The sequence below is a fragment of the Zingiber officinale genome, chromosome 6A (genome assembly GCF_018446385.1).
Source record: "Zingiber officinale cultivar Zhangliang chromosome 6A, Zo_v1.1, whole genome shotgun sequence".
Classification (NCBI taxonomy): Eukaryota; Viridiplantae; Streptophyta; class Magnoliopsida; order Zingiberales; family Zingiberaceae; genus Zingiber; species Zingiber officinale.
The window spans coordinates 35,433,572-35,459,534 of NC_055997.1; the positions used below are offsets into that span (position 1 = coordinate 35,433,572).

A 25,963-nucleotide genomic window follows, 5' to 3' on the forward strand; every position below is an offset into this window, starting at 1 on the left:
AGGTTGTGGAGATTTTTGAATTTTGTTCCTTCTTGATTCGGTTCTGTTCCTTTCCGTTAGTGCTATGCAAGTGAATGTACTTTGATCCTTCTTCTTGATCCGAATCCTAGCATCAGTTGGCAAATTGTTCCTTTTAAATTTTCAGTTGTGCTTAGGTTTACCTCCATCCGAACCCTAACTTTTAGTTGGAGATTAGTTTTTTTTTTAGCTTCAGTTTTCAAGTTTCTTATTTCCAGTTCAGCAGATTGTAATCTCTCTTTATTCTAGCATGTTGTTAGATTTTCCAGCCCTAGCATTAAGCCTTCAGTTTTAGTTTAGCTTTTAGTACTATTCTACATGTGTTCCAGATTCCTTGATTTAGCATTTCAGTTTCGCTAGTTTAATTGCAGTTTTAGATTTTGTTCTTTCTTCCTCCTTGCGGCAATGAAGAAGAACAGCCAAGTGTTAAGCAAATCCAGACTTTTGTATCAAACATCTAGTTTCCTTGTGTAGCAGTAGGCGTGCACAACTAATGAAGCATGAGCAGATTTTTAGTTTGCATTTAGCTCATAGATTTCTTGTTGATTAGAATAAATTGCCATATGATCAGCCCTGTTTAATAGCATTGCAAATTCAGCCTCTTCGTTATTTAGTAAGCATGATAAAGAATGAGTATGTGCAGCATTGATTCGTTTATTTCTAGTTTCCTTGATATTAGAAGTTCATGGACAGATTTTTATAAGTACAGTATGCAGATTTTGATAAGCTCAATATGCAGATTTTTAGTTAAACTTAGCATGCAGATTTATGTTAAGCTTTGTATATAGATTTTCAGTACGTAGGGTGTGTTCTAGTGCACACCAAGTGTTCGATAGAATGCTTAGCTCAGTAGGATGCTACAGTAAGCATCTAAATAGCACAGTGAATGCAGTAAGAAGCATTTAATTCAGCTTATATAGTCTTGCTACAGCTTTTATGGACTAGATGTCCAATGGGTGGGCTCCCACAGTCGCCTCTAGGTTCAGATAACCTAGTTAAAGCAAGGTAAGAAAATTAATTATGAAATCAGTATTTGATTTTCAGCAAAGGCACTGTACTGGATTAGATATCCATTGGGTTGGGCTCCCACAGTCGTCCCTAGGTTTAGATAACCTAGAAAACCCTACTAGACTCGGAACTTGCAATCCCGGGTTTAGTTAGGGATGCGCGCACAGCAAGTACAGTTGCCGGGCCCATCAGCAGCATGATTATTATTTTAATCTATTATGTAAATAGTTTTCAAAACTTCACAAATTAGTTATGTGAATACAAGTTAGACTCAGTTTAGCATTAATTAGTTTAGCTTAGGTATCAATTCAGTTTCTTATTGATACACATGATAGTTCTATGATTAGCTATACATGTTTAGTATTTCAGTTAGTATGATTCCTTTATTGGTTTATGAGCATGATTAGCTATACATGTTTAGTATTTCAGTTAGTATGATTCCTTTATTGGTTTATGAGCATGATTAGCTATACATGTTTAGTATTTCAGTTAGTATGATTCCTTTATTGGTTTATGAGCATGATTAGCTATACATGTTTAGTATTTCAGTTAGTTAGATTTCTTTGCTATTTATGAGCATGATTATCTTTACATGTTAGTTCTTCAGTTAGTTTCTTTGCTATTTATGAGCATGAGCAGCTTTACATGTTAGCATTCAGTTTTAGCATGTTTTTATTTATATACATGCATATCGAGATTTTGTGAGTAGGATAGCGCTCACTAAGCTTTTAGCTTATAGATACTATTTTCCTCCTACTGCAGATAAAGGAAAAGGAAAAGTATAAGGAAGAAGGCGACAAGGAGATGCTGTGACAGTGTGTGTGATGCCAGGACTATGGAGAGATCCAGAGTTCGCTAGTGAATTTTCAGGACCTACCTGTATAGAGTTTTAGTTTATGTTATTATGAAGTTGAGATTGTAATTGAGTTTATTTCCGCATTGTAGTTTGATACCTCCTATTGTTGGAGTGATATGGTTGTTTGCCATTGCTAGAGTAGTTTCATATTTTTATTGTGCTATTATACTGCGTGGTTGTGAAATTATATGTTCCAGCCGCCTGTGGCTGAGTATACATGTTATGTATCCCAGTTTGGGGTCACCGGTACAGGGGAGATTCTGCCGAAATTTTTCGGTAGAGTTTCTATGTGATTTTTAATCATACCGGTTAAGTAGAGTTAGTAGTCAAGTAGCGTCCACCTTTAGAGAATAGTAGTAGTGTAGAAAGGTGGGTCGCTACAAAGCGGTCAAGAGATATCCAAAAGCGTAAACATAAATACTAAAAAGAAACCAAATCCAGTAGTCACCTCCACAAAAACTAGAAACTGTCTGCTTAAGATGAGAGGAAGTTTCCTCTAGTCCGTAATGTTATCCACTAAAGTCTGGGAAGTCGAAGGCGGGGTCAAAAAAGGAAGAGATGAAAAGATGTCAGGAAATGTGAATTCCGACATCTCCTCATCTATGGCCTCAGCTGCCTCGTCGACCTCAACGGGTATGGTTGGAGGGATACCCCCTCTCAAAGTTAGACCACCCTAAGTAGTAAACTCTATATAGACTAATGCTAACTATTGTTGACCAAACATGTCATACTCACTCAGGGGAGTGAGTGGGATCTAGGTAACATCAACTCTTATGGCCGAAAACACTACAACAAAAACCCTCATAGACATCGGTTTTCCACCGGTGTCTACTACATTTTCGACCGATGTCTATGAAGGCGATGTAAAAGGTTTGTCATTTTAGACATCGAGTTAAAACCAGTGTAGTATCACTTAACGACACCGGTTTCGAATCGGTTATTAACCGGTGTAGTATCACTTAACGACACCGTTTCATCAACGGTGTAAAACTGATGTAATATTATATGTTAATAACACCAGTTTTGGCAACGTTATACGACCGATGTAATATTAGTTAATGACACCGGTTTTGCAGCGGTGGAAAACCGATGTAATATCAATATTTTTTAACAACACAAATTTGATTTCCGAAACAGTGAAAAATCGACAGTAACCAAAAAAATACACAAATATTCATAAATTACATAAATATTCTTCATTCAACAGTATCCAAAAAATACACAAATATTCACAAATTATATAAATATTCTTCTTATAACAGTATCCATAAAATACACAAACATTCTTCCATTAAATGAGGCAATATGCAACAGGCTATCGCTTCTGCATTAAACAGTCTGTGAAGAACTTCATTGTAACAGGCTATCGCTTCTGCATAAGTTCCCTGGTGTAATACAAGAGAACTATCAATTTCCAACTAGGGGCAAAGACAGCAAAGAAGAAGATAGACAAATTATATGACTTTCTTCCATTAAATGAGGCAATATGCAGTAACTCGCAAACTAGCGATGAAAAGGCAGATATAGTACTCTACCTGTTGCTTGTATATAATAGCCAAGTTGTTGAAGGGCGCATATATCCCTGTTGTAACTGCTAAAGTTGCCTTATAGAATGATGCAGCAACACTCATCATGTTGCAACATGAAGAGAAGTTTCATTAAGGAACAAAAATAAACTATCCGCACAGTTGTCATCAAACATTTCTAAAGCTTACCAGTCCATGTATATGTTGCCAAGGCTTGACAATGCTTGTGGATGGTTAGGTTGTAAAGCAAGGCATGACTTGGGAAAAATTATTAAAATGAAGTTATTCAACAAGGAAAAAAACTTAAGAGAATAAAAATATCCAAATTAAAAAGTCACCCTATAGAAGTTAATAGCCTCTTCCACATGTCCAGCGTCTTTGAGAGCATTCCCTTTTTAATGTGCAAGAAAGTCGATCATTAACTAACCTGGCTCACCATCAAGAAGGATACCACATTTTGACATATTAGATCATTATCAACTTACCAGATTATTGTAAGCTTCAATAAAGGTAGAATCACAGTTGATAGCTTGCTTGTAATGCAGAATTGCCATGTCAAGTTGACTTTGTTCATAATAGATGCCAGCAAGGTTTCCTGAGTCCAGATATCCCCAATGCATAGTTGACATAATAAACTCTCTTCAGAGCATAGTTTGCAGCAAAGTTATCCACAAAATCAAAAAGAGATTAACAGTCCAGTGGAAAAATAGGAGTTATTGAATCACGTAGCACATTCCAGTGAAAGTATTCTGCAACAACAATGTTATGAAGAACCTGAAATAAATAGAAAATGATTAAGAGTTCACACAAATAAGAACTACACATAGTAAATAAACTTCTCTTCTTTTGTATGCAAGTCAACAACAAATCATCATGTACTTTAAAAATGAGTAAGATATTAGTTAAAATAGAAATAATTAGAGGAAAAAATAGACATGTTTCATATAGCAGCCAATTAATACATTTTGACATGGAGAAACAACATCAAACCCTTAGTTGTAACTATTAAGGAGACCTAAAGACAAACAGTGTAAAAGCCTTCACACAAAAAGTAGAAGTGTGGATACCAAATATGTAATTTCTTCTTTCATATCAAACCTAGCAAAGAATCATTGGATCACTGTCATCTTTGGGAAGCAATGAGATTTCAATTAAAATAGAACAAATTTGAGGAATTTTACATTCTTGATTTGTATAATAACTGGTCAATTGATTTTCGTATGGAGAAGAACCAAATATGGTCAGTGTAAAATCCTTATGAGTTGAAGTCGAATTATATTTCAACTAAAATATAGATTAAATCAATGACAAATGATAATCAAAGTGAAGAAATAAATAAATAGACAATAGGTTCCATTATCACAACAGTTCACAGAACCTAAACATTCTAAAAACACTAAGTTTAAGAATTTATTTGTGGTAAAGAATCTAAGCTTGCTGCGCATGAAATGTAATGAATCTGGAATGCAAATGTTAAACGCACTAGGAGTTGAAGTCTTATGAATGGTCAGGTGCAAGAAAAGGTGAGGAGGGCCCCTTGAGGTTTAATCTTAACAACTTAACATCTAATATTTGGATGCTAAAGTTAATGCAGGCTTATGACTTTGACTCTGAAATCTACAATATCCACAGTTCACACATGATTACAGTACACTCTTCTTCATAGCAAACAACACAGAGTAGGAATCTACAAGTTCCGTTATGCAAGGTTGACCATAGAGAAAATTAAAATCCTGTTGCTCTTACTTGTTGGTCTCACCGCAGAATTACATCTGTCATGCATTTGCTGCAATTTCATAAAAGATATCCTTAGGTCATTAAGCCATGTGCAAGCTCTGTTCATCTTTTCACCATTTTTAAGTCCCAAAATCTTATATATTTTTCATCATAAAGGACCTTTCGTTTGCTCATAGCTTGGATATGTGGTAGCGCTGATCAGGCAATTTCTTAGATTTAGGTTCAAATGGCATCAATCTATATGACTGAGGTAATCTTGCAATAACTTGAACAGAAATTTGAAATATTCTATATTTTTTTCAGGAGGGATAACTCTAAAAAAGATAATAGTCATTCCATATCAACTATGTGAGTTGAAGTGCTAACTAAGAGAAAAACCACAAAGGTACACAAACTTTCAAAAAAAAATTGTAAAATGTCAATTCTGATTGACATAAAAAATCATTACCTAGGCCGAGGGCTACAACTTCTTGACCTTTCTCTTATCTTTGGAACTGCTTCCATAATTTTTCCTTTATGTCTAGAAAATATTAAAAAAATAGATATATACAACTTATTAGATTTCATGTTAAACAGAAAAGAAACATCACATTGCTTAGTGTTTACATCCATAGAAGAAAACACATTGTACAGGTAAGGAAACCTAGTCTAACTTAAACTATGATTGCAAGGAAATTAAAGACAATAAAAAGTAAGCAACTAGAGAAATTAAGCATAGAACGTAATCTAACCTTATCTAATTGCAAGTAAATGAAGACATAACATAAGAGAATCATGCATCATTCAATTAACAAAGCGTTGCAAGAATCAAAACTAAGAAAATACAAAACTAGGATGACAAAGATGGTTGGGGCATTTCAACAAACACTTGATGAGCATTCAGTAAACTAAGCAAAGTACGTGCAAATTTAAAACAGGGAAGAACAGATTAGTACAAGCATGCATCAACCAACTAAAAGAAACGTCAATTACATCAAATCTTCATCCATGCAAACAACAGAATCAACAATAGGAGAATAAACTTGTTGTTCGGACTTGGTGGAACGAAGAGGCTGCTGAGCTGTGTGGTTCTATCCAGGTCTGTTGGAGAAGAGCTACTGCTGGGAAAAGGGCAGGGATGGCCGGAAGGTGAAGAATCTCACCGGAGAACCCCTCCGGTGAGGTGGATGATCGGAACCGAAGCTTGCCGCCTGGAATGGCTTGCCGTCGTTGCTGCCCTAGCCCGCACGCCGCTGGAAATCCCGAAGAGGAAGTGTGGCTGTGGATAGGAGATGACCGTGGGAGGTGAGGGACAAGCTCCGGCCAGCGACAGTGAATCAGGAGAAGTGGTCGCCGGCCGTCGGTGCCCTAGCTCTGTCGCGAGGAAGAAACGCGCATAATGATCTGCCAAACGGAATAAGAGAAAGCTTTGGGGATTTTATTTCTCTAGATTTGATCCGACGGTCCTGATCAATCCAGATTTGATGGAACGGTTGAGATCAAATCTGAATAAATGGTCGAGATCAACTAGAACTCATTAAATGGTCAGGATGGCTAGAACAAGATGAGCTGCTCAGATCATTCCAGATCTACACAGATTGGCCAGAATCAATCAGATATTGATGAACGGCTAGAATTAATCATATCTAAACCTTTCATTTAATTTGCTTCCGATTTGATCCAATGACTCAGATTTCTTCAGATTGGACTTCTCATTAACTCAAGCCTTTATGTTCATTTTGGTTCAATCCCTACAAAAATAAAAGTGCACAATTATAAGTAGAAATCCATAAAAATAGGAAGCATTATAGCAAAACTCAAAATGTGAATCTAGCTCAATAAATATGATAAGAATCAACAATTAATCATATGGAAGATTAAAATATGAAAATTAAGGGCAGAAATAATGTAATACCCACTAAGCTTGTAAGATAAATATATGAATGTGAGATTTTGCCTTAGAAAAATAATAGGAAGTGAGTTGAACCAAAAAGGAAATAAAAATAAATAAAAATAGGGAGAGGTCAAGGATTGAACCTTGAACCTCTTATATTATATTTCATAGAATTAATGGGTAATAACCAGTTGGGATAGGAATAATATATTGATAGCAAAGGAGGGAAACTCATGATAAAGGTGAGAATAAAAGATAGCCAAAAGAAAATAAGAAAAGAGCAAGAGAAAGGCAACTTGCCTTCCTCCCTTTCTCTCCCTCTTCCTCTTTGATGTTGCCGAAATCTTAAAGAGGAGTTAAGGGGATTCATTCCCCCTTATTTCATCATGAATGGTGAGAATAAATGGAAAATAAAATAAATAAAATAAAAATAGAAAAAAAATGCTAAGGGAGAAGGAAAGCAAAAATCAAGTTTGCTACCTCTTCCCCCTTAACATAAAAGGGAGCAAGAAAAGATAAAATTATTTTTCTCTCCTTTTCTCTCACTCATCCTCTCCCTCACCGAAACCACAGTCCCCTCTCCTCCACCTTCAGCCCCAAAGCCAAATTTTTCCCTAAGAAAAGCCTAAGATACAAGGAGGACTTAGCAAAGGAATCAAGGAAAAGGAACTAGAAGAAGAGGCTACTTCTTCTTCACCATACCTTAGATCCACAAGCGAAAAAGGATGTAAGCTTCCCCTCACCTGTGGTACAAGGCTTTTATGTGTTCTTCGGATTTTATGAAGATCTTAAAACCTAGAAACAAGTTTGAGAAAATTCGGCTAAGAAGAGCTTTCAAAAAAAAATCTAGTGATGTTTAACTAGTCTTCACTACATGATAGATTTTCTATGCCATGGAAAAGGGTTCTTCTTCATGTTTTTATACCTATATGATGCTTGATCAGAGAAGTACTTAACCCTAGAATTTTGGCCAAAAATATTTTTAAGAGGCTAGGGAAATTTATTGTTTTACCCAACTAGTACAAGGTTCTTCCTATGAAATATTAAGGATCATGTATTAGTTTTCTTGCTTAGAAGATATTTGAACTAAAAGAAAACACACTCATATGTTTCGGCCAAGAAAGGGTTTAGGGTTAGGAAGACCCTTAAATTTAAATAAACATGCTCATGTGATAGAATACAAATATCTTAAAAGAGTTGTATGTTTGAATATTGCTAGAACTTCATGAACTCTTTCTTAGGGTTTTCGGCCATGATGAGATGGATAGCTTAGAAAAGCTTAAACAAAACTTTAATATGCTCAAGACCTCTGTGATGTTTAGATATGAAAGTTGCCTAATGCCCTCATGCTTAATTAGGGTGTAGAAAAATTTGTTATATGACATATGACATGTATGATCACAAGAGTCCAAGTTTGTTCATGAACCAAATTTATATATATGTTTCTTAGTAAATTTTACCATGAAATTTACTTAGGTTTTTCATGCTTTAGGCCACTTAAAAACCTAACTAAAGAATGGTAGGTTTCAGCCATGAGAAAAAAATAAAAGAAAAAGAGAAAAAGAAACCTAGAAAGCCTAAGACACAATTCATATGTATGCTCATTATGCTTGTCTTTACACATGCTATGAAACTTGTATGACTTCATATGTTTTTATGTTACTTGAAGCAAGTTTAAACACTGATGAGTTTCTGCCAAGTAGGATTTAAATGACCTAGAGGCCCTAGAATTTAAACCAAAGGTGTTAAAATGCTTCTTATGAAAATATGATAACCTATTGATTGTGTCACATGCTTGTATGATTTTTCCATGACCTAAATGGACCATTGTAAGTCTCGGCCATGAAGGTTTAGATGCCCTAGAAACCCTAGGACTTAAATTAAATATGCTCATGTCACCCTACATGAAATATGATAAGTAGAAAGCCAAGGTTCAATTACTATATGTTGTTTTATGACCTAAAATGATGCTAGGGTTTGTTTCGGCCATAACTATTGGATGATGCCTTGTATGAATTTATACATAATGTTAGTCCAAGTTCACATGCTTGTATGCTTGTTTGTAGCCCTAATGAGAACTTGTTAAATTTTGGCCATGACATATGTTAAGGGCTTAAAGAACTTAGAAACTAATTCAAATGTGTAAAATGTGTTTACCTTGTTCCTTGGTAAAAATGTTATAAATATGATTTAAAGTTGTCCATGCTTTTATGTCATATGGAACCTTGTTTCACACCTTAAGGTTTCGGCCATATGAAATTAGGGACTTGAGGAACTTAGAAACTAAGTTAATCATGTTTATAATGCTTCCTATGAAAATGTTATGATGATAATTTAGGTGCCACATGCTTGGATGTTGTGTTTAACCTAAATTGAGCTCTAAAGGGTTTCGGCCACAAGGGTTTAGGAAGCTTAAAACCAAGATAAATATGATACCATGTTTCCTATGATAGGATAATCACAAGATACACCCTTATGCTTAATATGTATGCTTGTGATTTATGACTTATGATATGATATGCATGCTTTTATGATATGATATGCTTTGTGCTTAAATTATGCATGCTTATGTTATGATATGTGGTTAAATTATGCATGCTTGATGCTATGTTTAGTGCTTAAAATATGCATGCTTTCATGATATGATATGTGGTTAAATCATGTATGCTTGACGATATGCTTTATGCTTAAGATATGCATGTTTTTATGATCTATGCCTAAGTGATGCATATTGATATGACATGATGTATGCCTAAGTGATGCATACCTTTATGATATGATGTATGCCTAAGTGATGCATACCTTTATGACATGATGTATGCCTAAGTGATGCATACCTTTATGATATGATGTATGCCTAAGTGATGCATACTTTTATGACATGATGTATGCCTAAGTGATGCATACTTTTATGATATGATGTGTGCCTAAGTGATGCATGCTTTTATGATACATGATATGTATGACATGTATTTTACTTTATATGTGAGTGGCTTGTACCAAGGGTGGGCTCCATAAGCGCCCCGGGGACTAAGGACCTCGTTAGGGATGGGCTCCTAAGTGCCCCTAGGACTAAGGGCCTAGTATGTTTGCCTCGTAGGGTTCAAGACTTGCTACCTTGGACCTACAAGGTTGCGCGCAATATGTAAGTGGTACATAGCCGGGATCCCCCTTATGTTGAGATTATTTTCAAGTATATATGTAAAAGAAAATGGTTTAAAAGATCATGAGACATACACATATTTTTCGGATACATGTTTTCCAAAATCATATTGCATACACCTTATGATTATGCTATGTTTCATATTATGCTCTTGATTATGATATGCCATGATAAGGTATGATTACGTTATGTTCATGCTATACCTTATAGACATGTTTCGGCCATTGGTTTATTGATGCTTGATATATAGATTTCGGCCATGGATATGATGATGCCTTGATGTACATGTTTCGGCCATAGTATGATGCTTTGATATACATGTTTCGGACATGCTTTGATATATCATGATACTTGTTGTTATGCCATGTCTAGCTATGTTTTATGCAATGCACTATGTATATGTTTCGGCCATGGTGATGCTTGATATGCTATGACTAGTTGTGATTATATTATGATGCATGATATGCTTGAATAGAATGTTATGTTATGCCATGATTAGTTTAGATATGACTTGTTGATGCATTCTTGATTATGTGCTGATTGTTGGTTTTAGTGAGTAGGAAAGGAACTTACTGAGCCATGAGTGCTCATAGCTTACTTTCCTTGTACCACAGATAAAGGAAAAAGCTGGATGAGTTAGAGGAGCAGCAGGAGGGGCAACGAAGATGTGTGTGGCAGTGGCTAGGCAACCAAATAAATAAGAACCTGCTTAAAGTTTCTTTAAAGAACTATGCATTGGTATTTTATGACTTGTGATACCTAAACATGTGTGGCTTGACATTATGGTTCCACTGGATTTGATGTTATGATTTTTGATGCCATGTGATAGTATAGTTCAAAAGAAATTTAAAAGAAAAGTTTTACTAAAACTATGAAAATTATTTTAAGTCTTCCGCTGTTTTATAAAAGAAAATTTATACGTAGAGTATCGTAGCCCCGTCCCTTAGGGTTAGCAGGGAGGGCGGGCGTTACAAATAATGCATCAAAATGCCAATTATCATGGCGCTGCGACGGTATATGGCGGATGGCGCGATAAAAGTTTAGGTTTAGGTTTGGAGGGAAGGGTGAAGTGTTACAAATTTCGGCTAAGTATTGGTGGGAAAATTAAATTATTTTATTTTATCATAGACACCAGATTTTAAAAACTACTGTTAAAATCGATGTCTATTAACGGAAAAAAGGCGCTCATAGACATCGGCTAAAAAAACTGATGTCTATGAGCGAAAATCTGTGCTCATAGACATCGATTTATGGAAAAATCGGTGTAAAATACTCAAACACATCGGTTTTTGCTTAAAACCGTTGTTGTTCCACCGATGTCTATGAGGGTTTTTCTTGTAGTGAAAGATAAAGGTCAACACATGGCAATAAGGCATATGGATGCATTCCCTAGTAACTATTCTAGATGCATGAATAACATTATGAAAGATATGCATGGAAATATCTGTGTCCAATTGTTGACACAATGCATAAGAAAAAAAGAGTAGGGTGGACGCATCATAACAACATCATGAGATGTGACTGGTAGGATTTAGGTGGTAAGGCTCAATATAAAACCTGATCTTGTATCCTCAGGGATAGGGACCTAAAGTTAGTGTGTAACGACCCGCCTTCTACTACTAGGCTATAAGGTCGAATCGCTACAGTTATGCTGTGCTATACTGTGCGGAAAGCTGATCTAATTTAAATCTTTGCTAAACTATTAACTTCGGATCGACCACAGACCGATCCACTGATACTGGTACGGTAGGAAACTCCGGATCGTTCAACCGACCGATCCATAACTAGGCTGTAATCCCGGATCGGTCAGTCAGACCGATCAGTGGCTTACTGATCGGTCTGCCGACCGATCAGTGAGCCGCGATCCAGCTCCTGATCGATCCACGGATCGATCAGGGAACGAACAGAAAGTTTCTGTTCGCAGAAACCAGATCGCTGATCGGTCTACCGACCGATCAGAGGCTTCCCAGCTCCTGATCGATCCACAGATCGATCAGAATACGAACAGAAAGTTGCTGTTCGCAGAAATCAGGTCCCTGATCGGTCTACCGACCGATCAGAGACTCCCTGATCGGTCTACTGACCGATCAGGGGTTTCTGATTTCAGGCTGAAACTCTGATTTCAGCAGATTTCGTGCCAAAATCAGTGAAACACTCTACAAATGCTAATAACTATTCTATCATGCATTGGGTAACATTCAAGACATAATATTAAGCATGTTCACTAGTTCATACCATTAACCATACCAGGATGCGAAGCATAAGGGAAAAGAGACAAGACTTTAATAACTATACTTGCTACAAGTTCTAATGCGTAGTAAAATAAAACTAGATCCCTAGGATCTTCATTCCAGTTCCTGCCACACACACCATCCTTTGCATTGTCCTCCAGCCTCCACTGCTAGTCCATCTTTCCTTTACCTTTATCTGCAGTATAAGGAAAAGTAGAATCTGTAAGCTTAAAGCTTAGTAAGAAATCATCTACCTCACTAAATCATGCACACGATGCAGATATGATTTTAAATCATGCTGTTTGAAAAGAACAAACTGAATATGCAAGCATGGCATGGCATGGTATCGTACAAAGCATGACATAACATAAGCTGAACATAAGCTATCATAAGGTATAAACAAGGAAGAGCTAAACTGAAGCTAAACTGATACTGAAATCAACCTCAACTAATATAACAAGTTTTGAGTTTTGAAAACTATTTCATAATAAGTGAAAATACATAATCATGCTGCTGAGGGGCCCGGCAACTGTACTTGCTGTGCGCACATCCCTAACTAGACCCGGGTTTGCAAGTCCCGAATTTAGTAGGGTTAACTAGGTTATCTAAACCTAGGGACGACTGTGGGAGTCCAACCCAATGGATATCTGATCCAGTACAGTGCCACTGAAAATAAAATACTGAATATAGCTAACTGTTCTAACTTGCTGTTTCTAGGTTATCTAAACCTAGAGCTAGGTTGTCTGAACCTAGAGGCGACTATGGGAGCCCACCCATTGGACCGTAGTCCCATATAAGCTAAAATACACTGATTTACTGTTTTAAACGCTTCTAATGCATTTAACTGAGCTATTAAACATAACTAAGGTGGTATTTAGCTACACTAACATTTTACCGAACACTTGGTGTGCTCCAACTCTCTCCTCTAATAGGGAGGTCACCTCTAGGCACCCGACAATGTCTAGAATCTCCAACTAAAGGAGAACAACGTGTCCGGCCCGTCTAGAGGTGCTCAACTAGATCCCTAATCCTCGAGGAGGGTTTAAACACACCCTAAGTGCCGAAAAACCTGCATATAGCTAAAACTAATGCGTAGGAAATCAAACGGAGCTATTATACTGCAGGTGAGGGGTTTCTTACCTCCTGTTCGTAATTTCTTATGATTCTATTCGCTAGAATTCCGGTGGAGATGACCTTCTCGACGATCCGCTCACGTCTTCGTGTTCCTCTCGCGGAGAAGAACCTTTTTCGTGTTGGAATCGTCGCCGGAAAGTGTCCTTGGGGCCCTAGAGAAAGAACCCTAGGCTTCCCTTGTTGTGGCGCCGAGAGAAGGAGGAGAGGGAGAGGTGGCGTCGGTGAGGTTAGGGTGAGGGAAAGTTGCCGAACCAAAATAAAATAAACCAAACCCTCTTTAAGTTCTTAATTTATATTAAGTGGATAACTAGGCCCAACTTAAATATAAATATAAATGTTTCCCTTCTCCTTCAGCACGGCCCTGCTGGGTTCAACCGGTTACTAACATTATCCCTAAACCATAGGTCTCGGGTCCGATTCCCGCCTAAGCTATGTTGCGGTTCTATTTATTTTTGCTGCTTCCGCTACTCGGAAAATTCCGGAAAAATATCTAAAAATTCCAGAAAAATCATAGAATATTTCTAAAAATAATTTGAGAATTTTCGGGCGTTACAACTCCCCATACCTTATAAAAAGTTCGTCCTCGAACTTAGAATAATTCTGGGTACTTCTGTCTGGCTTCGCCTCCCAAGTTGCCTCTTCTGCTGTGTGATTGTGCAAATGACTTTGACTAATGGTACTTCCTTGTTCCGCAACTTCTTCCCGATCTATTATCTGAATAGGCCGACTATCATAGCTGAGGTCTTCGCGGATCTGTACTGACGGCTCAATCCACCGGTGGCATCCGTATGCTTCTTCAAGATGGAGACATGAAATACGTGGACAATGACATTTCCTGGGTAGCTCTAGCTCATATGCTACCTTGCCCACTCTTCTCGATAAGGTATGGTCCCACATATCTGGGACTAAGTTTGCCCTTCTTCCCAAAACGATTACTCCCTTCATGGGAGCTACTTTGAGGAACACTGAATCCCCAACCGAAAACTCTAAGGTCTGCGCTGTATCAAGATAGCTTTTAAGGCTCGAGTGCCTCTATCCTCCCGGATCTGTCAGATAGTGGTATCTCGCTACTAGATCTGTCTGAGCTCTAGTTCCTTCTGCTCACCACTCTCATACCAGCAGATTGGAGATCTACACCTCCGCATAGAGAGCCTCATAAGGTGCCATGCCGATAGTGGCTCGATAGCTGTTGTTGTATGCAAATTTTGCTAAGCTCGATATTTGCACCAACTTCCTCTGAAGTCTAGGCACACGCCGGAGCATATCTTGAGTACCGATTTACTCCGTCTGACCATCCGTCTGCGGATGGAATGCTGTCTTGAACTTTAACCGTGCCTAATGCTGACTGTACACACTCCTAGTGTGTGAGTACTGTCTCTGTCTGAAATAATGGTACGTGGGACTCCATGAAGTCCGACGATCTCCTCGAGATACAAGCGAGCTAGCTTCTCTATGGAGTAGGATATCTTGATAGCTAAAAGTGGGCTGATTTAGTCAACCCGTCGACTATTACCCGGATGGCATCAAACCATTCGTGGTTCCAGGTAGTCCCACTATGAAGTCCATAGAGATATCCTCCCACTTCCATTCTAGAATCAGTATAGGTTCAGAACTCCTCTTGGTGATGTTCCGCCTTGACCCTCGACAGTGAGGCAGATGCTAACATATCTGGCGATGTCTCGCTCATCCCGGGCCAAAAGCGTTTCTTCAGGTCTTGATATATTTTGGTGGAACTCGGATGCATTGCATAGGAGTCCTGTGAGCCTCATCTAAAATCTGCCTCCGTAGCTCCTCCCGATCCGGAACACAGTCTGTCACCAAAATACAACACCCGCTATCGGACACTCTTCACTTTCTGATTCTGTAGTCCTTGCTTGATTTTCTGAATTTCGTGATCCTGTCCGACTGAATATCACCAAGCAAGGTAGGCTCTAAGGTCATAGTAGAGCCGTCCAATGATGAGTTCGAGACCGAAATCTACGATCTCCTTCAGTAGGGGTGGTGACATGTAAGAGATAATAAGGTAGCACTGGACTTCCAAGTGCGTCGCTACCTTATTGGCTTTCCGGGATGGTAGAGGATATCAACATCATAGTCTTTGACCAGTTCTAGCCATCTGCGTTGTCGCATATTCAGATCCTTCCGAGTGAAGAAGTACTTGAGACTCTGATGGTCTATATATACTCTGACCGAGCTCCATATAAGTAATGTCTCCAAATTTTGAGAGCGAACACTCTGCAAGCTCAAGGTCATGAGTAGGGTAATTCTTCTCATAATCCTTGAGTTTTCTGGAGGCATAGGCGATCACCTTGCCATTTTGCATTAGTACTGCTCCTAGTCCCAACTTAGAGGCATCACTATAGATGTCAAAGCTGTTGGTGTCGTCTGGTAGAGCCAAAATGGGAGCACTGGTCAACCTCCTTTTTAGCTCGCTGGAGCTGTTCTCACAGTGAAATTTTCTGCTCTTTCCGTAAGAGTCACGCTGGGGAGGCTACCGAGAAGTCCTCTACAAACTTCCTGTAATATCCTGCTAATCCCAGAAAGCTCCTGATTTCGCTGGCATTCTTAGGTCTCTTCCAGTTACTTACTGCTTCTATCTTGCTGGGATCTACCATAATACCATCCTTTGAGATGATGTGACCCAGGAAGGACACCTGATCTAGCTAAAATTCACATTTCGTGAACTTGGCGTATAGCTGGTTCTGCTGAAGTGTCTGTAGTACTGTCTTCAGGTGCTCTGCATGTTCTTCCTGAGTTCCTGAGTAGATAAGAATGTCATCGATAAACACAATAACAAACTTATCTAAATACTCCCTGAATACTCTGTTCATGAGATCCATGAATGTAGCTGGAGCATTGGTCACGCCAAAAGGCATGACTACGAACTCGTAATGTCCGTATCTGGTCCTGAATGCTGTCTTCGGTATATCACCCTCCTTGACTCTGACCTGGTGATATCCTGATCTGAGGTCAATCTTAGAGAACACTGCTGCTCCCTTTAACTGATCGAACAGGTCATCGATTCGGGAAGGGATACTGTTTGATTGTGACTGGTTCGATGATCGTAGTCCATGCACCGTCGCATGCTTCCATCCTTCTTTTTCACGAACAATACAGCGCCCCCATGGCGAGTGACTCGCGTATGAAACCCTTGTCGAGCAGCCTCAGAATTGCTCCCAAGTTCCTTCGCTGCTGAGCCATGCGATAAGGCGCTGGAGATAGGATTTGTATCGGAATGAGCTCTATCTCAAAGTCGATCTCCCGTCCCGTGCTAAGCTGGTAAATCTTCGTGGAAGATCGGGTAGTCACATACAACCGACCTCGCTAGGTTGGTTCCCCGCCCGGCCGGTATTGACTACATGTGCTAGGTACCCCGTACATCCCGAATCCATCAACTTCGTGCCTTCATGAGAGAAATTTTTCAGCTTTTCTCTTTGGTTCTCCGATGTACTCAATCTTCTCCTTCGGGTTGGAACACGACTTTCTGCTTACTCTATGGAAGCACCGTATTCGATCGGAAATCCATTCCAAGGATGACGTCAGATCATCATTTCTAGCGGATCGATTACAAAAGAGCTCCTCGTCGCTATAATGACGGCATCGCCTCGAGCCGCGTGACGCCATAACTTCTCCCGAAGGTAGTGTCGTCGAAACTGACGAGTACCTCGGAGCTATTGTTGACTTTACGGCGAACGCCCTAGCTATATAGGAATGGGTTGCCCCAAGATCAAATAATACTGTTGCTACTCTTTGAAAAATGCTAAGTCGACCAGAACAACTATCGAGGCATTGGCTACGCCCTCTCGTGAGTGAGTAGATCCTCGCATTAGATGGAGGGCTTCTAATCTACCCGGCCGATAAGTGGACCTTCTAGAGCGGCTGCATCCGATATAGAGCGGCCTACATACTGAATCTGCTGTGGCCGAGGAAGACCGGTCTTGTTCGGCCATCGCTAGCCATGTGCCCTTCTTGTCCACATTCAAAACATCCTCGTGTGCCCTTGCGACAAACCGGTGGAATTTCCCACAAGTAGCACACTTTGATAACCGGGTCGCTTGCTAGATGGTCCTCCTTTGGGTCACTCCCCGACGGCTGCTGGAGTTTCCTTTCCGCCAGAGCCGTGGCCTTCTTGCTTTTGGAGTGTGAGAGTTTCCTTGGCCTTTGGACTCGAGGAGACTTGCTTTTCCGCTTATGCTGCTCGTAATGCCCGTGGTCAAGGCACCGCCACTAGCTCCTCCGTGGTTTGTGGCCTATGTATGCCACCAGCCACGTTCACTGCTATCTCCGGCCTCAAGATCTTGAGCATCAACCGGATTCGTTCCTTCTCTGTGCCGACTAGCTCTGCAGACGAGCCAACCTGTTGAATTTCTTCACGCTTCCTCAACCGAAAGGTTGCCCGACGAAACTCGTGAACTCGTCGAGTGGCGGTTCGTAACCGTGTGTGGAAGAACCTCAAGAACTCCTTCTCAAGTCGCCCCATGACATCCGGTTCACCGGGCGCCTGCTCGATTCTCTCCCACCACATGCGCGCCTCTGTCAGCAGGAGGCACACTTCACCTTCTCGTGTTCGCCACCGAAGCTCCATTGTGCTCTCTAGTGTTGGCTTGTGCATCCCATGGTTCGCTAGTGCCGAGAAGTTCTCTGGCTTGCCCCCGCCACTGGATCCGATAGGCTTCCTTTCTTGGCTCACCTGCTGGGGCTGCTGGTGCTGAGCTGGGGGAACCTCCAAGACTACCGGAGTAGTCAAATTCGGTTCCGGGGTGACTGTGGGGGTATTCTGCTAATTAGCCTTTAAGGTGGCTATTTCCTGTTGCTGTTCAGTTAGCTGCTGCTGTAACTGAGCCACTAGTGCTGTAAGGTCTGGAGGAGGCACTGAACTGCCTGCCTCTTGCTGGGGCTCAGTAGCTAATGCCCTTCTAGCTGGGCGTCCTCGTGCCATTTCTAAAGACATAGAGAATACATATATATATAACTAGGCTATCATGTTATAGTTAACTACTGGTAACATGTTAAATACTATTACTGTAAACATGAATTAATTAACTACCAACATGAGAGCAAATATGAAAGCACATATAACTGATATGAAAGCTGAAAACAAAACTGAGTGAGAGATGTTCTTACTTGGAAGCTGCAGGTACAATGCTGATGTGTGTGTAGGAAGTATGGAATACTACTCTGATACCACTCTGTAACGACCCGCCTTCTACTACTAGGCTGTAAGGTCTAATCGCTACAGTTATGCTGTGCTATACTGTGCGGAAAGCTGATCTAATTTAAATCTTTGCTAAACTATTAACTTCGGATCGACCACAGATCGATCCACTGATACTGGTACGGTAGGAAACTCTGGATCGTTCAACCGACCGATCCATAACTAGGCTGTAATTCTGTACGCTGCTGGATCGGTCTGCCGACCGATCCAGATGGTCACTGATCGGTCTGCTGACCGATCAGTGAGCCGCGATCCAGCTCCTGATCGATCTACCGACCGTTCGCAGAAACCAGATCGCTGATCGGTCTACCGACCGATCAGAGGCTTCCCCAGCTCCTGATCGATCCACAGATCGATCAGAATACGAACAGAAAGTTACTGTTCGCAGAAATCAGGGTTTCTGATTTCAGGCTGAAACTCTGATTTCAGTAGATTTCGTGCCAAAATCAGTGAAACACTCTACAAATGCTAATAACTATTCTATCATGCATTGGGTAACATTCAAGACATAATATTGAGCATGTTCACTAGTTCATACCATTAACCATACCAGGATGCGAAGCATAAGGGAAAAGAGACAAGACTTTAATAACTATACTTGCTACAAGTTTTAATGCGTAGTAAAATAAAACTAGATCCCTAGGATCTTCATTCCAGTTCCTGCCACACACACCATCCTTTGCATTGTCCTCCAGCCTCCACTGCTAGTCCATCTTTCCTTTACCTTTATCTGCAGTATAAGGAAAAGTAGAATCTGTAAGCTTAAAGCTTAGTAAGAAATCATCTACCTCACTAAATCATGCACACGATGCAGATATGATTTTAAATCATGCTGTTTGAAAAGAACATACTGAATATGCAAGCATGGCATGGCATGGTATCGTACAAAGCATGGCATAACATAAGCTGAACATAAGCTATCATAAGGTATAAACAAGGAAGAGCTAAACTGAAGCTAAACTGATACTGAAATCAACCTCAACTAATATAACAAGTTTTGAGTTTTGAAAACTATTTCATAATAAGTGAAAATACATAATCATGCTGCTGAGGGGCCCGGCAACTGTACTTGCTGTGCGCGCATCCCTAACTAGACCCGGGTTTGTAAGTCCCGAATTTAGTAGGGTTAACTAGGTTATCTAAACCTAGGGACGATTGTGGGAGTCCAACCCAATGGATATCTGATCCAGTACAGTGCCACTGAAAATAAAATACTGAATATAGCTAACTGTTCTAACTTGCTGTTTCTAGGTTATCTGAACCTAGAGCTAGGTTGTCTGAACCTAGAGGCGACTATGGGAGCCCACCCATTGGACCGTAGTCCCATATAAGCTAAAATACACTGATTTACTGTTTTAAACGCTTCTAATGCATTTAACTGAGCTATTAAACATAACTAAGGTGGTATTTAGCTACACTAACATTTTACCGAACACTTGGTGTGCTCCAACTCTCTCCTCTAATAGGGAGGTCACCTCTAGGCACCCGACAACGTCTAGAATCTCCAACTAAAGGAGAACAACGTGTCCGGCCCGTCTAGAGGTGCTCAACTAGATCCCTAATCCTCGAGGAGGGTTTAAACACACCCTAAGTGCCGAAAAACCTGCATATAGCTAAAACTAATGCATAGGAAATCAAACGGAGCTATTATACTGTAGGTGAGGGGTTTCTTACCTCCTGTTCGTAATTTCTTACGATTCTATTCGCTAGAATTCCGGTGGAGATGACCTTCTCGACGATTCGCTCACGTCTTCGCGTTCCTCTCGCGGAGAAGAACCTTTTTCGTGTTGGAATCGTCGCCGGAAAGTGTCCTTGGGGCCCTAGAGAAAGAACCCTAGGCTTCCCTTGTTGTGGCGCCGAGAGGAGGAGAGGGAGAGGTGGCGTCGGTGAGGTTAGGGTGAGGGAAAGTTGCCGAACCAAAATAAAATAAACCAAACCCTCTTTAAGTTCTTAATTTATATTAAGTGGATAACTAGGCCCAACTTAAATATAAATATAAATGTTTCCCTTCTCCTTCAGCACGGCCCTGCTGGGTTCAACCGGTTACTAACATTATCCCTAAACCATAGGTCTCGGGTTCGATTCCCGCCTAAGCTATGTTGCGGTTCTATTTATTTTTGCTGCTTCCGTTACTCGGAAAATTCCGGAAAAATATCTAAAAATTCCAGAAAAATCATAGAATATTTTTAAAAATAATTTAAGAATTTTCAGGCGTTACATAGTGACAGTAGGGACTCTGTCCTCCTTAAAAAAAATATATAAGTGAATAGTGTTTAAGATAATATGGGAATAGAGTGCCCCAAATGGTAGCTCCCTACTAGGGTAACATAAAAATGGGCATATATACTATCGCGATCCTAAGCTTCGAACTAAGAGAGTAGGGGAAAATCTTGTATACTATCGCGATCCTAAGCTTTGAACTAAGAGAGTAGGGGAAAATCTAATATCTTTACTAGCTACTCTGGTAGAGAATGTCAAGTCATTTATCTTATCCAAATTATTATAAAATTGAGCACACAGATCTAGGTTAACAGCCTCGTTATAGTAAACTAGGTGATTTAAGTTATAATATTTAATAATTTCAATTATATTTGGGCAATGACATGTAAAAAAAGACCTATTCTGATGCCTAGTCTTAAGAGGCGCATATGTATGATCTAGAAAATATAGCCTAAGTTGCTCAGTGGGAAACTTAACATCAGTAGAGGGGGTAGTGCTAGCACTATCAATGGGTGGATTAAGGGTCCATTTTTTCTTAAAATAATAGATATGCATAAAAAATTCAAGAAATATAGTAAATATGGAAAAACTTGATTGAAATATTTGATTTAGGGGTTACCTAGGTGGCATATCGAAGGATTAGTACATAAAGGGGAGAAAAATGGTGGGAAATGGCGGTTGGAGGGCAGCTAGAAGGTACCTTCATCTAAGAACAGAACAAGCATTTAAGTCCTTTGTTCACTCTTAAAATTTTGATTGGAGGTGCCTTCAACCTAGTTGAAGGCATGTTCAATAAGTTATTGAGGGCACCTCCATTTGGTTTGGAGGCTCCTCAGTTATGTTTCAGCAGGTAAATTACCGCCTTAATGAGAGGCGCCTTGGATTATTCAAAGCACCTCGAGTGGTTGTAACTGGGGTGGCTTGAATGATTCGGGGTGCCTCAGTTTGGCATGGGTAGGGTAGTTTTTTTAACCAAATTTTAAATTAATTCTTTAAAATTTTAACTAAGTTTTAAATTTTGTCTTTAAATTTCAATTAAGTTTTAAATTAAGTCTCTAAATTTTAACTAAGTTTTAATTAAATTTTAATTAAGTTTTAAATAAATTTCAACTAAATTTTAACTAAGTTTTAAAAATAATTTTAACTAAGTTTTACATTTTAATTAATAAAATTTGACTAAGATTTAGTTTGATTGAAGTTTAGGTTAAGTTTGAGTTTAAATTTTAATTTAAAGCAAAGAAAAAAACTTAGTTTAAAAATAGTCATCTAAAAATAATATCATTACGTACATGTCTAATCTTTAGTTACTAACTAACTACCAAGAGATAATAGTATTCACTTAGTTAGTCAAATTAACAAAAATTATCTAGCTAGTTGTTTATTAAGAAGAATTATTTAATTTGATTAACGTACTATGCTATTTTTCACCAAGACCTATATTTATGCACTGATATAAGCATATGAAGTCAAAGCAAAACCTTATGCATCTCACACCATTTTAAGTGTTTGAATACACAAGGTAATCCTTATACGCTTGTGAGAAGATGGCTACCTAAAACTATATATGCATGCTTTCTAGGGGGGAAACCTAGGCTATGCCCATAAAAGTTTAAGTTTAAAAACATAACTTAATCCAAAATAAGTTTTATAAAACATAATTTTTAGGTTATGAAAAACATGAGTTTTTGAGGGAAAAACCAAGTCCTAGCCTATGGTGGACATTCTAATTGTCTTCATAAATTATTAAATTCAAATTTTGAAAGTGGTTTTGTAAAGATGTCAGTCAAATTCGATTTGAACTCAACATAGTTAAGTTTAATATCTCCTTTGGCTATATGGTCTCTTATAAAGTGGTGTTTGATTTCAATATATTTTATTCTTAAATGATGCACTAAATTTTTAGTTAAGTTGATTGAGCTATTTTATCAATAAAGATTTTTATATTTTTATATTTCAAGTTAAAGTCTTTTAAAGTGTGCATTATCCATAATAATTGTGCTACACATTCACCCATTGCTATATATTCTGCTTCAGTAGTAAATAAAGCAACACAGTATTATTTTCTACTAAATCAGCTGACAAGTGATAGTCCAAGGAGTTGACATCCACTACTTATACTTTTTTAGTCCAATTTATAATTGTCATACTCGGAATAAGAAAATCCTATAAATTCAAAGTTTGTTATCCTAGGATACCACATTCCTACATTAATTGTGCATTTTAGATATTTAAAGATTCTTTTAACATTAGTTAAGTGAGATTACTTAGCATAGATTTAGTATCTAGAACACATACAAACTGTAAATAAAATATTATGTTGGTTTGTAGTTAGGTATAACAAACTACCTATGACACTCCTGTGATATTTAAGATCAATCAATTTTTCATTTGAATCATTACACTACAAAAAATAAGGTATTTTGGGACGAATTTTGGGACGAATTTTACAAAAAAATTCGTTGCAAAATTTTTTGGGACAAAATCAGGGACGAAAATTTTTTCGTCCCAAAATGTTTGATGCCAACTTTTGGAACGAATTATGATTTGTTGCAAATTCAGCAACGAATTTGGGGACAAAATTGGCAACGAATAAAATTTTCGTCCCCAAATTTGTCGCAAAAAAGGAACGAATAATTTTTTTGTTGCAAACTTAGCAACGAATTTGGGGATGAATTCAGTTCGGAGGAAATAATTTTTTGTTGCCAAATTTGTCCCTATTTTTGCAACAAAATTGGGGACGAATTCAGTGACAAATTATTTTTTGTTGCTAAGTTTGTCCCTAATATTGCAACGAATTTGGGGACAAATTCGGTGATAAATTTTTTTTGTTGCCAAATTTGTCCCTAATTTTGCAACGAATAAAAAATTTGTTGCAAAATTTTAAGCATTTGCGACAAATTTGGGGACAAAAATACTAATTTAATTAATAAATAAATTTTCGTCCCAAAATTCATCCCAGAATCTGGGACGAATTTTGGGACGAATTTGTGGATTCGTCCCAGAATTCGTCCCAGAATTCGTCCCAAATTCTGGGACGAATCCACATATTCGTCCCAAATTCTGGATTCGATACAATTACAATAGAGTGGGAACAAATCGTTTTCGTCGCCAAATTCGTCCCTAATACTAAATTTTTTTTCCAGATTAAATTTCTTTTTGCAATTCAATCCATAGATACATAAACACCAAATTCAAATAACATTTATATACATTCAACACATCTTAATTTCACATACAAGAGTAATAATTGAACTCGATCAACTCATAATTCAACAAATATAAAGATCTCAACAAATTTTACAAGATCTATCTTGTTCAAGCTTCTAGAAAATATTATAAAGTTCAACAATCAAATGTTATATAAGTCCATCATCCATCCAAGGAGGTAAATAAACTAAAAATACATCAAGTCATCTTCGTCTGCCCAAAAGCTTTGCACCCCTTCAAATCTCCTTTGCCTACATAACAACAAACAAATAAACCAGATCATGTGTAACAAGAAAGATTATAAATATAATACGAAATGCCCATGTAACAAGAAAGATTGGAAACAAGACATAACTGTGAAATTCCTTAAACATTCAAATAAATGTCCTATTTACCAACGATATGAACCATCCATGTCATAAAATTATAAGAAGTATCTTGAAGCTAAGTAAAAACATCGTAAATATGATACAACCTAATATAAATGGCACATCAAATTGTTATAATAATACCTATTTCACCATATCAATCAATAGCTACAAATATTCTATGTCCATGTGATCACATGGAGAGCATGAAAGATATTCTTAAAATTTCCTAACATATGAAAATAGCTCAAATGAAGAAAACACAAACTAATTAAACTTAATTTTTTTGTGATACAAGTGTTTTAGTAATCATGGTTACTTGGTTGTTAGGTAAACTCTAATCATAATTTGCAATTTGAACTAATAAAGCAGTAGTAATAAATTTCAATAAATTAAAAGCAATTAGAAAATAAATAAATAAATAAATAAAATTAAAAGTTTAACATGTTACTTAATACTTACTTTTTTTCTCGGACCTTTAGTTCGCCTCACCAACCCTGTTAAAAACAAATTGACAATATTAATTAAAATAAAAATTAGAAAAGTTAACAAGTCATTGATTAATGTGTAAAATAGTAAACATGAGACAAATAATCATCATACATAATTATGGGAAATTTCTTTAAATAAGCTAACAAAACTTACCCATCGTCAAAAATTAAAATCATCATTATGATTATCATCCTCCTCCTCCTCCTCCTCCTCCTCTTCCTCATTCTGCATTATACTTGAATTCTTGTTATACATCCAACTTCGCTCATTCTGCATTTTACCTGAATTCAGCTATTTAGTTAAACATTATTAACAGAAATAAATCTTATCATTGAAGACAAAACAACAAAGAAAAGCTTATCAAAAAGAAGAAATACAATTAATCAACTATAAAATAATTATTTAAAGCTAACTTTATATACAGATCATTAAATGCATATTAATGAACTTAGAAATACCGAAAAGACGTGAACAAATACAGTTGTCTTCAACTACACTGAAATCATGCCAAATTGAAACCTGCACAAGCAACATTATCAATTATTATAGTATTATTCTAACAATTTTAATAGAGTTGAAGCAATTGTAATTAAATTGAAATAATAATATTTTAATGGAACAAAATTTGGAAAAAAACAAAAATTACTCTCTATATTAGAGCAATTGTGGATCAGAATTGACATTTTTTAGATGAAAAATAAAATATTTTGATAAGGATATTTTTGAGATAAAAAATAGAATAGGGTCGCTTCTGTTTTTTTCTTTAAAAGAAAATCTTTTTAACAATAATAATAATAATGAGCACCCTTTGAATTTTGTATCAAAGAAAAAAAACATGTCAACTCTATTGTAATTTGTCCCTCCATTAATTAATTCCAATCTCAAAACTATCCTACAAGTATTTGTAATGATAAA

At 37.8% G+C, this 25,963-nt stretch overlaps 1 protein-coding gene and 1 long non-coding RNA gene across 2 annotated transcripts; both read right to left on the minus strand.

Moving 5' to 3' along the window:
* Positions 1 to 3,063: 3,063 nt before the first annotated feature.
* LOC121993872 lies at positions 3,064 to 3,480 on the minus strand. The gene is made up of 2 exons (XR_006115455.1): positions 3,418 to 3,480; positions 3,064 to 3,267 (listed from the first exon to the last, which is right to left on the minus strand). It is a non-coding gene; the product is annotated as an uncharacterized LOC121993872 (long non-coding RNA).
* A 134-nt stretch (positions 3,481 to 3,614) lies between these two features.
* LOC121994743 lies at positions 3,615 to 18,026 on the minus strand. Its single transcript, XM_042548677.1, has 4 exons — positions 17,998 to 18,026; positions 6,288 to 6,551; positions 5,594 to 5,665; positions 3,615 to 4,182 (listed from the first exon to the last, which is right to left on the minus strand). The coding sequence occupies exons 1-4, from the start codon at positions 18,024 to 18,026 to the stop codon at positions 4,122 to 4,124; spliced, it is 426 nt and encodes a 141-aa protein (XP_042404611.1). The 3' UTR covers positions 3,615 to 4,121.
* Between the last annotated feature and the right edge of the window lie 7,937 nt (positions 18,027 to 25,963).